This window comes from Sinohyriopsis cumingii, chromosome 11 (genome assembly GCF_028554795.1).
Source record: "Sinohyriopsis cumingii isolate HCF-2022 chromosome 11, ASM2855479v2, whole genome shotgun sequence".
NCBI classification, from domain to species: Eukaryota; Metazoa; Mollusca; class Bivalvia; order Unionida; family Unionidae; genus Sinohyriopsis; species Sinohyriopsis cumingii.
Window position 1 is genome coordinate 32,890,137 of NC_142971.1, and position 14,298 is coordinate 32,904,434.

At 34.8% G+C, this 14,298-nt stretch overlaps 1 protein-coding gene across 1 annotated transcript in view; it reads left to right on the top strand.

Moving 5' to 3' along the window:
• LOC149787874 (reelin-like) overlaps positions 1–14,298 on the top strand; it is a 198,977-nt gene that overhangs the window by 181,573 nt on the left and 3,106 nt on the right. The window contains exons 56-58 of the mRNA XM_089974111.1: positions 154–367; positions 6,002–6,116; positions 13,806–13,984. Coding sequence (XP_089830237.1) covers positions 154–367; positions 6,002–6,116; positions 13,806–13,984 — 508 coding nt within the window. The remainder of the gene's footprint in view (positions 1–153; positions 368–6,001; positions 6,117–13,805; positions 13,985–14,298) is intronic.

Sequence of the window (14,298 nt, forward strand, 5' to 3'; positions counted from 1 at the left end):
TTTATTTCTTTGTTAGTATGCCATTTTACCATGTAACTTTATTTCTAGTCATCATGGTATGCAAGATAGATGCTTGCCACTTCTATGTTGTAAATTGTTGCCATAACTTCCTTGCTAAATCATGGTAGTACATTTGATTATACCTAATTGCAGGAATTGATTGCATGCCACAGAAGCAGGAGTTGGTGAGGATGCTTGAGTCATTCGAGGGTGGCATTTTTCCATCTCACTGGTCCTGGGTATCAGGAGGAGGGATAGGATTTGGCTGTGGTGCCCTTCTTCCTTTTGCCCACGGAAAAACACTTTACTTCAATGGCTGTGGACTTAGGGAGGCAAAGACTGTTCCTATGGATCTGAGTAGGGCAAGGTAATTAGGTGCAAACAGTTAAATTAGTTTTTTAACTATATATAAGGTCTTAACTCCATGCTCAAAACCTTAACTGCATGCTCAAAACTCTTGTATGATTTACTTTCCTCAAATACAGATGGTTACAGTATAGACGATGTTTACCTCGTTGAATCTTGCTGTTATTAAGGAGGCAGTTTTAATCCTTAATATGTCATCTGCTCCAATACCATACAATCTGTTGTTGTTGTTGTAGGGTTTAACATAATTTTTCAGCATAAGATAGGCTATACATGGCAGACAGTATTAATGGTGGAGGAAGAACCCGGAAAAAACCCGGAAAGAACCACCGACCCATGAGAAGCTACTGGCAAGCTTTCTCACATAACCACATTAGCTGAATCCGAGACTCAAACCGACACAGACAGAGGTGAGATGGCAGTGATCCGTAACAGTGAGCGCTTTAGACCACTCGGCCACTCGGGGCCCCCCATAAAATCTGTTTTTAATATACAAGTTGTTTGTTTTTTTTAAACAGCCATAAGGTTAGTGATATGGTTATATTCATTTATCCATCTATCTGCTCATCCATCCATTAACCGCTTGGTTTTGGGCGATACTATGAGTTCTGATTCGCTTGCTTCACCAAACTTTACTGGTAAGTTTACCTGTCAGAGTCTATAGGTCAAATGTCAAGGTCACTGTGGTCAACATTAAGAAAATGCTTTCATCATGATAATATGAGCTCTGAGTGTCATATCTTTACATTTTTGCTGGTTTTTGTTTCTTTATGACCGGCTAAAGTTATTCCTTACAATAATGTTATAAGTTCTGCTTGACTTGGCTTTATCAATCTTTGAAATTAGGGTGCACTATTGGATATAAAGAAGTTTGTTGACTTACAGCTTTCAAAGGTTACTGCGACCCACATAAATGGATTTTGCACAATAAATAGAGTTATAGTTAAATGATATTCACCAGATTTTAGAGGTATATTCACCTTGATGATTCCAGTTGTGGGTTCAAAAGGTCAAATGTCAAGGTCACCATGGTCTGTTAAGGGAATTGTTCTTACGTAATAACACCAGCAGTTTTGAACAAACCTTCACCATTTTGACACTTATGTTTTCTAGATTATACAAATAGACCTAATGATTTTGGGATCAAAAGGTCAAGGTGGAGGTTGCCATGACTGGCAGTGGCAGATTATGTACAGTTTATGCTGCTCTTGTTGATTTCTCTACTGGTACATTCAGATCCTTCATGTATCCTTCATGTATCACACATCATCAGTCATCCATCCTGCATTATCTATTCACAGTTCATATTTAGATCTAAAGTATCACTTGACCAATTTGTAAATAAATTTACAGGAAGCATTCTTACATCAAAGTGTTTCAGATTTGTTTAAATGGATCTGTCCTCCAGTATATCATTGCTACTAAAACTAAAATAAAAACATTTAAACAGTCTAATTTCAAAATGTGCTCAGCAGAATTTGACCCAAGTTTGACATAAAAATTCCTGGTATAAAATTCTTTTACATTTTTTTTAATTCATGCAGAAGCACATTCAAATGTTGCCACAATTACTAACAATAGAAAATCCTTTAACAACTTCTTTTCCATTTTAGTTCAGCAGAATTTGACCAAAATTGACAGAGAAATCCTGCTTAGATGGCTCTCAAGATTTTACAAATGATCCCAATCTGCCAGTAGAAAAAGCTTTCAATGATTTCTTCCTAAATAGTCAAAAAGCATTTGACCAAATTTGAAAGAAGGCATCCTGACATAGAGGACTCTCAAAATTTTTCAAATGATGCCAATCCACCATTAAATATAAATGCTACTCTTAACAAGAGACTTTTCTCAAGGACTGCTCAATCTAATTTCACCAAATTTGATGGAAATTATCTTGGCATGAAGGTCTTTAAAACATAAAAATGATACCAATCCATGAATAAATATGGCCACCATTACTAATAAGAGAATAAAATGTAGTTGCTTTTTCACAGAACTGCTTAGCAGAATTTCATCAAGTTTGGTTGAGAACATATCGAGTTTTTAAATTTATTTAAATTATACCAATCGGCCATCAAACACACTTCGCATTCAGTAAATCACAAGCGATGGGATCCATAAATATTGACAGCTGGAGACCCAAACTTTGGTTACCAATTGGTGAGATGCTAGCAACTTTCGTTGATACATGAGAATTATAATCTCTGACATAAACAATGATTCTTGGCACCTTTCATGGATTGTAGTTGGCTGAGACAATATGTTAATTAGCTTGTGAAATGCCAACCCCCCCCCCCAAATAAACCTTAAAATTACAACAGTTATCAAAATAAATAAAGTTTAGCTGCTGAGTAAACACTTAATTAGGTTCTCATTAGGTTCTTACAGGCATCGTAGTTACAGTCATTTGACTGTTTTCATGTTTGAATAGAAAAGTGCATGACAAAACTTCTTTAATTAGAATTTATTTCTTTCATAGTTGCAACCAGTAAGCATTTCAAAACATTTTCATTGATCAATATTTTGTCATATATTGTGTCATTTATTGGGAAATATTTTTTTGTTATAGATAATCTTACAAAATCTATATCTTATTAAAGTATGCAAATTTCATGTCATTGATTCCAAATCAATGTGCACTAACCTCACTTTCAACAGTGAAAGAAGTGATATATTGAACATTCCTTGTTTGAGACTTTTAAATGTTAATCAGTTAGGACCCTGTTTTTACCTGTACATGTATCTGTAAGAAAACCATTGTTGCCATACCTACCTTTGCATTATAAGGAAATTCACAAGTTATCAGGGTTTGCTAAAATGAGGGAGTTGTGTGTTACCACTATTGCCTAAAATAGATATGCTTTAAAGTGCTTATTCTATAAAAACCACTCAACAGAATTTGAGAGAAAGCATCCTGGCTTGGAACACTTTTAATTTTATACAAATGACACCAGTTTGCCATCAGCTGTTACTAAGCATAGAAAAACATTTGACAGCTTCCTATTTAAAACAAAATGCAGAACAGAAACTTGTTCAAAATTACTGCTAAGCAGAATTTGACAGAAAACATACCTTAAAGACTGTATGTCTTGAGAAACAAAACAAAATTTTACTTTTTTTGATGTCCCAGGATGTATGTACATTTAAAAATTAAAGCATTTTCAGTGTCCCAACACTTATAGACATAAAAAAAATGTCTAGACAAAATTGGGAAGATTGCCATACTGCACACATCAGTGACCAACTCTTGTTCATTTACTACATGAAGACACTGTTATAAAGTACTATGATTGTATTTGTTATTATTTAGCATGTGCATATTTTCAGAATTTTCCAACATGACATAAAATAAAAGGAAATAAAAACTTCAATAATTCAAAGGATGCTTTAGAGATTAGTGGGCAATCTGTACTATAATATAGTGTACAGACCAGTACTTACACAATGCAAATTGTATGTCGTTGTTCAAGGGATGCTTCAGAGATTACTGGGCAGATAGTACTATAATATAGTGTACAGACCAGTACTTACACAATGTCAATTGTATGTCGTTGTTCAAGGGATGCTTTAGAGATTACTGGGCAGTCAGTACTATAATATAGTGTACAGACCAGTACTTACACAATGCAAATTGTATATCATTGTTTATTCCCACAAATACTTGATGCAGAATTTTGCTTTATTCACCGTTTTTACCAAATCTCATTCTTCCAAATAACATTTAAAAAAAGATGTCAAATGATGTTTTATTTAATTAGACCCATGCATTCAAGAGTTTCTGTTTTTCAAAGATATAAGTGATCCAACAACGTGATGTAAATCATACAAAATGACACACATTTTTAATTATACAAGTCACATAACCAGCATACAGTATATTCACTTAACTGATCATCATCGATACATTTTAGTTTTGTATTTCAACACAAATTTGTAACTTTCAACACAGTATTCATTCCACCTTTGATTTTGGATAGCTGGTTGTCTCTGCATTTCCTTTTGTTTATAATTGGCAGATTTGTCTTTTGTTTTCTGACAGGAGACCAGGTAATTGTTTTGATCCATGAAACTGGCATGTGATGAGGATGATTTTTGTCTGGCAGCAATGCCAGTAACCATTTGTTCTACAACATTACTGCACACAAAGTAACTGTTGGAAAATCTAAAGAAGGTTGAGCAGAATTAGATGCTATTTTTGTAATAGTGGCACAAAATTATTCAGCCCCCAAAATTATATTGGACTGACTAACCATTGGCATCAATGTCATTGTCAGTCAATTAAGATATGAACACTTGCTTGGCTGAGTAGCACAATTACCATAGCTGAGTAAACAGGTACTTATTTATGATCACTTACATCAAAGCAAACTACATCTGAGCATTTAATTTATTACAATTATTTTCAAAGCATTATTTCTGAAACTTCTCTATTGTATTTTGGAGGTATTATTTAAGTTAATCGCAATGGTGCCTATAACTAAAATCAAAGGGATGTACTTCATTTAGTGCAAGTCACAAATCATCAATGTACATGTGGTGACACCGTGATGTAAACATGCTATAACTATATGCAAGCATTGAGCCATACACTATTGTTGTTCTTTCCAGTCATACTGGGAGCTTAGTTTTAACGAGTTTGGTATTTACAGTTTCAAGGTAAAATAAAACATAATTACTGGTGCATTGATACAATATTCTAATGCAATAATGCTTAAAAAAAGAATAATTAACTGAATACAAAATGCTTACAGCAACCTGCTCAACTCTTGTTATTTGTCATCGATCAAATTATACACATTTGAATTAGGTAGAAATAATAAGAAAACAGATGAAAATTAAATATACTTATTGACTTTCCAAACAAATTATATCAATTTATAACATTCCCATGTAATAATTCATGATGATAGTCCCTTAACAACCACAGTTAAAAAATGTAATTACGATTGAGAAAATACATTGATCGATCAGTAAAAGAAATTTTGAAGATGTCCCAAGACTTATAGTGCATGAAAAAAATTGCTTTAATTTTGTGGCCCACCATTTATAGGTCATAAAAAAAATTACTTTCAAAAATAATTTAGCATGTTCCAAGACTTATAATGTGAAGCCTTACAGTCTTTATGGTAAATTTTGAAGGCTTTTCAAAAATTTATACAAATGATGCCAATTTGCCATCAAGTATGACCACCATTACTAAAAAAAGAAAACCATTTGCAGAATTGTATGTATAGTTTTCAACAGAATTTAACCAACTTTGACAGAAAGCATCTTGGCCTTGGCCTTTCAGTAATGGACAAATCATGCTGATGTGCCACAAATGAATGAAGATACAAAAATCTGAGAATCCTTCAAACAATTGTTTCATCAACTGCAATGAACATTTTTTGTACAGTAAGCATATGGCAGGATTTATTGACCAACTTGTATTTGGATATTAGGCAGTTGTCATCCAGGTGGGAAATCTAAGACCCTCTTGGGTTTCATGTTGCATCTTTATTGGCAATACATTTTTGGTGTTTCAGTATGTTAACTTATGAACATAATCTTATTGTTTGTCATTAAAGTTGTGGTAAAGAAAATAGATCTGTCATTCTATGATATAGTACCATCAACCTTGTGCTTTTTCTTCCAGCAAGGTGATGTTTGTCATTCAGATTGGCTGCCATGCTCAGACTCCTGACTGTAATGTGGTTGTAGGAGATGGATCTCAGTATCGAGGAGTTCTTCTCCAGTACTCCACAAACAATGTGAGTTCACATATCTATTCATTAATTTCTCTGTTAAATACATTATCTGGTCATGTTACATTAGGGTAATTTCTCAGCTACCTCTAAATCAAACTTTCCCAGAAAGACAGAAAAGCATCTTTCTGTCTGTATATTTATATAGACAAAGGGAAGCAGCTCTTGCCGGTTAATTCCCCTTTCTATCTGCTAGGTGGCTACCATTCTACCTGGTTCAAACCAGTTTTCACACTCACCTGTCATGCTATAAAGATGTCCTTAATAGAATACGTTTTTATCTAATCACGTAATTAAATTTCAAATCATCCATATTTTACTTTCATTGGTATAGTAAGTTAAAATGTATGGTGCATACAACATTTTGTTATTTCCAGTAAATTTATTCATATTTTTGCAAATATTGTACCATATATTGATGTCACTTGTGATTTTGATAGGTAACATTCAATTTCATTGGAGAAAATTTTGGGACAGTGTATTTATCAATTATAACAGTCTAAGTAATTTTGATAACACGGTTTACATTATTTCAATTTATATATTCTTTCATTTTATGCACATGTTTGTTCCTCTTTCTGGTTATGAAGTCCAACAGCAGTTGAGACTATGATAGAGAGGCAACAAGTATGTGATTTGTCTTGACATGTCCAACACATACTTCTATATACTGATTCATATGGCCACTAGTCTAAGTCCTTGGATCTTCATTAAGAGTTATCCAGGAAATCCACTGCAGAGATGGTGACATTAATGCATGACACACCTAAAAAACCATTTGGCAAGTTTGGCTTTTGGTTCACGACATAAACAACCTTACTTCCCTCCTTGTGTGGTGGATAATCAATGTAAGATAATCAGACAATGTCCCTTCTTGATGTTTTGGTCCATCTAGATATGGAACCCTTAACACACATTAACATGGCTTCTTCCTCCCAAGTGCATTGAAATAATCATTCATGTGTCCGATAAGGCATCAACCAAGATGTTGATGCTGGACCTTCAATAAGACATTAAACCAAATCTGGATGTCCTCCACAAAGAAGAATCAGCATTTATAGATGACATACTGCAAAACCATTTGCAGGGAGGTGAGGATGACAGCTTTATAGAGCTTGATTTTGATGGGCATCCGAATGTCTTAAAGACTCGGACACAAAGTCTTCCAAGGGCTTGGCTTGATTTTCGGATCCTGGGAGTAATTTCCTTATTCAGCAACCCATCTGAAGAATTTTTTGGTTCAGGATATCAACAACCTTCCCTCACTCACAGTTCAGATAATCTATGTAAAGAAGTCAGACCTTATCCCTTCTCAACATTTTGTCCGTCTACATATGGAACTCTTAACACAAATTAACTTGGTGGTTTTCTACCAAATGCATCAAAAGTATAACTCCTGCTATGGAAAAAAGATCAAACATGACATTGTTTTGACGAGAAGTTTCTTACAGCTCCTCTGCCTTCTCAGTGAGGGGGGTTGACCAGTTACAATTCCAGTGTACTACTAGACCTGTTACGGTCAGTGGCATATGGATTCTTCAAGAGAAGGCTTTTCATGTCAACTGTCTGGAAATGAAACCCATTCTGAATGCCTTCCATGTATGGGTGGAACATATCTATGGAAACACGGATGTGATAATGTCAAACAGTTTGCTTATGGTGAAATAATTCTGCAAGGGGAGAACAGTCACCAGACCATTGCCTCACAGAAGGGGAATACCTTCATGGATATTCCATATATCTGGTAATATTTAAGTCTGACACGTCCCAGGTTGACTCTTATGTCCTGGTCAACTCATTATCAGTCAAGGACAACTGCTTCATACAAAGCTGTCCATCCAGGATCTTTCCATCAATCTGTGCCCATTTGGGCCACCAGATGATTATAAAAACATTTTTCAATTTTCCACGACACCAGAAGCATGTACATGCTGTTTGAATCAGCCATGAGGTCATGTGGACATATACCTTCCCTTCATCAGTTTTGTTGATGAACACAATTAAGAAATAGTGGCCACAGACTGCATTATTTCTGATTGCCCTACTAAGATGAAACACCCTGTATCAATGATCTGCTTGATTTAGCAACAGACTGATAGCAACCTCCATGCCACTATTAAGAAGATTTCAACCCTGGCTCTTTTCAGGAATGTCCAGATTGTAAAGGAATTTGAAACCGCTTTAGATCCTCCATTTTCATTCGTGCACTGGGAAATCATGTTGATGATAACTGGTGTGACATCAATGAAGTCACACCACTCTCAGTATCTTTTCCTCAGTGTCAAACTTCTTTCTCTTTCTCATTGAAGACAAGAAGTTAGCCCCTGTTACAGTCAAGGGATACTCTCCGACACTTCATGGAAGAGATGATTTTGGCCACAACTAGGTAATCACCAATTCGCAGTCCAGTTCTGACATCCAGACCATATTTGCTCACATTATTCACAAATGGAATCTCTCCTGGATTTTGACATGGTCAAATTTGTCTACCTGAAATAGTTATCATAAATGACTTGCAATTTGTGATGATGCTAACTTCAACACGACTTCAACACGCAGACTGAGTGAGCTACTTATGATTCTGTAGATCTGAACTATCTGTAGTTCTGTTCTGACAGTTCATTTATTTTAATGACCCAACCTTGTTCCTTCCAAAGAACAGGTTGCTGTCACTAGTCAACAAATTATAGCTATTCATTCATTCTCTTTCATTAATCTGTCAGGAAAAGCAAAGCTGCAGGACCCTGTACATATCTTTAGATGTTACCTGTGATGCGTGAGCAATATCTGCATCAACTATAAAAGACTATTCCTACCAATGAAGACAGGAATGCAAAACATAATCATAAAATCACTGGCTGCTTGGCTGAAGGGAGTAATTTAATCAGTGTAATCAGAACTCTCACAGGATCAGATACACTAATGAAGATTCCAGCTCATGAAATACGAGCAACTTCCATGAGACTGGTCTTGAAGTAATATCTGGTTGTTGTATGGTTTTAATGCCATTTTTCAGCACATGATAGGCTATACATGGCAGCCAGTATTAATGGTGGAAGAAGAACCCAGGAAAACTCCAGAAAGAACCACCGACCCATGAGAAGCTACAGGCAAGCTTTCTCATATACCCACATTAGCTGAATCCGAGACTTGAACCGCCACAGACAGAGGTGAGATGGCAGTGATCTGTAACGGAGAGCAGTTTAGACCACTCTGCCACTCGGGCTGTAATATCTGGTATCAGGACATAGCAGAGTTGGCTGACTGGCATGACCAGCCTGTCTTCTCTAGTTTCCATTTGCATAACATGACCATGCTAAGGAAACAACTGAATTTTGTTTGGCTGCTGGTAGCTGCACAGACAGTGATCACTCCCCATTCATGAAAACACAACCTTAGACCTAGACATGAATTTGCCACTTTTGCTGGATTTGCTCAGGAAACTTTAGATGGTGAGACACTAATCAAGTGTGGAATCCTATAGGGATCTCCCTGACATGTATATAAATAAATGGTCTCATGCTCCCACCAAATAACACAGGTAAAGGTACGATTCTTAGCATTTCTTCCTCCTCTTACCTATTCTAATGTAATGTGATAAGGTAATGTATTTGAAGAAGAAAGCGTATTTTGTAATCAATTATGTTTTTCAGATAATACTTACCTGATCATTTTATAAATGATCCCTCTAACCCTTCCCCACAGGTTGAGCATCATTTAAAGTTTCCTTCATGTAAAAACTGGTTTAAACTGAGTAGAATGGTAGTCACATAGCAGGTAGAATTGGGAGTCAACCTATAACTGTTGCTTCCGTTTGCCTATATAATATATAGACAGATAATATATAGACAGAAAGATGTTCTTCCATCTTTCCAGGAGGCATGAGATAGCAGCAAAAGCTATCCAAATGCAATGCGATAGGGAAGTATTATCAGAAAAGTATAATTTACTAGAAAAATGTGCTGTTCTAACACACTTGTCTTTAGCAATTGGGTAAAGTAGTTGCATTCATGAAATAAAATTAATCTTGAATAACTTTGTTTACATTTATTCCAAAATTAATTCCTTTAAAAAATGACAGCCATATTGATATACAGGTGCTTCACATGGCCTTTAATGATTTGTTTCCACTCATGCAGCTACATCATTCATTACATGTACCATCATTAATGTCAGTATCCAAACCATTTCTGAATACAATATTTTCAACATTTTTAATAATTTTCAATGGTACATAACTCTTCTGGAAATTGGGTGACATTTGTAAAGCTAACAGAAAATAAAATTCAAGTTGAAACATAAACTAGGAAATGTTTCCCTGTGGGTCTACTGTACTCAAAAACAAGTGATTGCATGAATGTAAGGTCATGAAAATGCTTTGATAACCCTAAGTATCATATCAATTAACTGAAGATGCTGTCAATGGACAGCAGTCAATACAGCCCACATGCACCACAACTCTTCATCATACAGTTCTTTAAATAAAGTGATCAACAGGGGAGACACGCAATTTATACAAGTTCTTGTCATTCAGTTTTATTTCATAGTAGATTTCCCCAAGATAATGTCATTTTGGTTGGGTCTTAAGATCCATATAAACCTTTAAAAGAACTGTATTCCATGATTACATTCCTGAATTAGTGATTCAGGTCATTTGCATCTTTGCCATAATTAGAGTCAGTGTTGAGATGGTTACAAGCATTTTTTTTAAAAGATATGTACTTTCACATTTTCACAGGTGGGATAATTTGAATTGACGCAAATCATGTTGGTGGTACATTATGTTGTCATAGAAGCTTTTACATTGTGAAATGATCTCATCAGATGCATCCATTGTTTTAATCTGGGTCATGGCCATTTATTGAAATTAATATCTGGCAATAATTTAGACTTGTTATCAGTTGATTCCGTGAATACATTTTGTCCATTAAAATTGATTAAGTTTTATATCTACCATGGTCAATGAACTTTTCCAGTGTTTGCAAATATTGAAGTAAATAGAACATTTAGGACCCATCACTGATGATTTTTTTGTGCATTGATCACATAATCTTGTAAACAAAAAGAAAAACAAGCACCTAGAACTGCAGCCATATTCTGTAAAAGAAAGCACAGAAACAGTATCATGTGTTTTTTATTGGCAGGTAATCATATAATGCAACCTAGTCTTCTTTGACCAGTACAGAATTTACCAGGCATATTAGTCTGGACATTATAGATATTAATTTTCTGGACAGAAAAAATGGTAATTTTCATTAGCACATGAATTACCTAGACTGGTGGAATAGCATTTTTTGTGTCTTTAATATTTAGTATTGATGGTATTAAAGCGGTTTCAGCATTGTTGAGACAATTAGAGTCAAGTTATCAGAATGAATAGAGAGGAGTCACAAGAGATCTTGATGGTCTGACTCATTCCACTTATACCAAAATCTGATTTGTGCAGGTGAGATGGCCATTTCACTAAAAGATGTTAAATTTTGTCATTTCTACCTCTAATTTTTTTGGACTTGATTGTTGCATGCACTTGAATGGCAGAAAACAAGTAAGTGTGACAAAGGGTTCAAAGTTAGTTATATGATGATAGAATCAGTGTTTTACTAGTGAGTTGCTTTGACTTGTATAATTAATTGCCACAAGGACAAAAAGAAGTTAACTCAGTGTAAGATCATAGTGTCATTTTAGTTATAATATACTTGCCAAATAATGGTGGTGATTCAGTTCATAGTTTCAGAATCATAATCCAAGGATCACAAGTACCTGCCCAGTCTGGCAAAGGTTGATTACTTTTGGTGCATCCTTGAGAAAGGCACTTCACTCCAATTTCCATGGCACTATATAACCAATCATGTGATAAAAGTGCCTTTTAAAAAAAAAAAAAAAAAAAAAACCATACCATGGAAATAATATTAGACTAGTACAATAAGAAAAATATAACAGTGATCTTACTAAATATTTGTCATAACAATTTCAATGTAATAGATGTCACAAACAATTGAACTCATGGTAATAGTCTTAAATTTATAAAACTTCTTATAATCACCTCCAAAATGAGACCACTTCCCAATCATAATTAAATTCAATACTTTTCTATTTATTTTGTGCAAATCTTTAATCCTCTGAAATCAGATCTACTCCTACTGTTCATGGGAGGGTATTCCTATAACATCCAAATGAATCTCAAGGTAAGTTTCGATTTGTGTTTCTTTGAAACAAACTATGAACTTGCATGTGTTACATTAATTTGATTAAAACTCCTCAACATAATAGTGATTCTTACATAATCAGATTAGCTCCAGCAAGTTTGATGCATGTATTTGCGACATCTTCTGTACTGAAACAGTTGCTCTTGCAGCTTGAGACAAATTTATTAACAAGAAAACTTTTTTGTAGATTTTTGGTGTGATATTTATACAGTTAGAGATAGATGGTATCTTCGAGTTTACACTCGTATGTCATCTGTCCTGAAAACACTATGATTCCTGTTGAAGAGTAGTATGTATGTGTGACCTTGAAACCTCGTTCACAAAGCTTGTTAACTGATTAAGCCATCAGGCAATGTAAGCTAACAGCTTGGACCTCCACTCAGCATGAATTATCCATTGTTTAGCTTGTGTTGTTCATCAGTAATTGCTATTTTCAACTTCAGATGAAAAACCACTTGATCATATGAAACCAAACTTGGCAGAGAACATTTTGGCATTAAGTCTTTCAAATCTGTATAAATGATGAATATCTGTTTATAAATTTGCATCAAAATTTTTTGCAAGAAAAGCAATAGCAGGCAACAGAATTTGACCAAATTGAAAGCAAAGCATTCTGGCATAAAGGTCTTTTAAATTTGTACACATTGTGCTGATCCATTGTCAAAAATCTTACTAAAAAAGAAAAACCACAACTTCTTTTCACTACCCACTCAAAAACTCAACCATACGCAATAGAAATCATCCTGGTTTAAAGGTCTTTATACATTTTACCAATGAGGCTATCTACCAACAAATGTGGCCTCCATTACTAAAAAACAGAAATACTTGTTTATAACTTTTCAAAAAAAGCACTCAACCAACTTTACAGAATCTGACATTGCATCCTTGAATGAAGGAATTTTTAAATCCATGCAACTGATGATAATATGCCACCAAATGTAGCTGCCATTTCTAAAGATAAAATAAACACCATTATAGTTAACCTCCAACTTATGCAATAGTTGCATTCCCAAGAGTGGTCATGTAACTTGAAATCATGCCACTCAGACCTTTTGGTTTCAATACCCTTTGACAATTTTCACTGAACAATACGGAAATCTAATTAACTTTAATACCATTCAGTTTAGCTGTATTCGAATCCTAATGTTTTATTTTAAACAAATAATTTAATTAATTTTTCTTTTAAGCTTCACAAAAATATTTAATAAAAATTCATTTGAAATCATGTTAACCTGAAATTCACATAAATTGAAATCAGCTGATACCTATAAAAAATTTCATCTTAAAAACTGCATAATAGAAATCTACCAAATATTAAAGATGAAAGCCTCACATAAAATCCCTTTAATCTCTCTCTCTCTCTGTACATACAGACATACATAGCTTTGAACATCTGAAAACATCATTATTAACCCTGATTTTATGGCCAACACCCTTGCATTTAATTATACAGTATATATTAGCTCTTTAGCCTGTTGTTTTTTTCTAGGGTGCTGACTGGCATCTGATAGCCCGCCATGACCCAGCAGATTACCTGAGCCCCAAACGTTTGGCATATGACCTTCCAGCTGGTGCCAGGAGTAAGGGTACCCAGTTACGTTGGTGGCAGCCAGTTCATGATGGAGAGGGTACAGATCAGTGGGCCCTGGACAATGTAGAAATAATCTCGTAAGTAGACCCAGACTACAGACACACAGTCTTGTCTTTAGCTGTGGCCCATGCTAGTGAAAGTAACTCTGGACCCTGTAGATTTTTAAGTTGCCCAGAATCATGTAGAGTCTGACATAGTCTGTAAGTTGTCAAGAAATATATTTGTATTTGCCAGCCTACAGTTCGGTTATTTTTCATACTTTGCATTCAAAAAAAAATTACATTCAAAAAATTACATGATATATTATAAATTAATTTGAATTACATAATCTGTATATATGCTGATTCAGAGCATAAGACTTCCTGGTCAAAAAGTGTCAGCTTACAGGCCA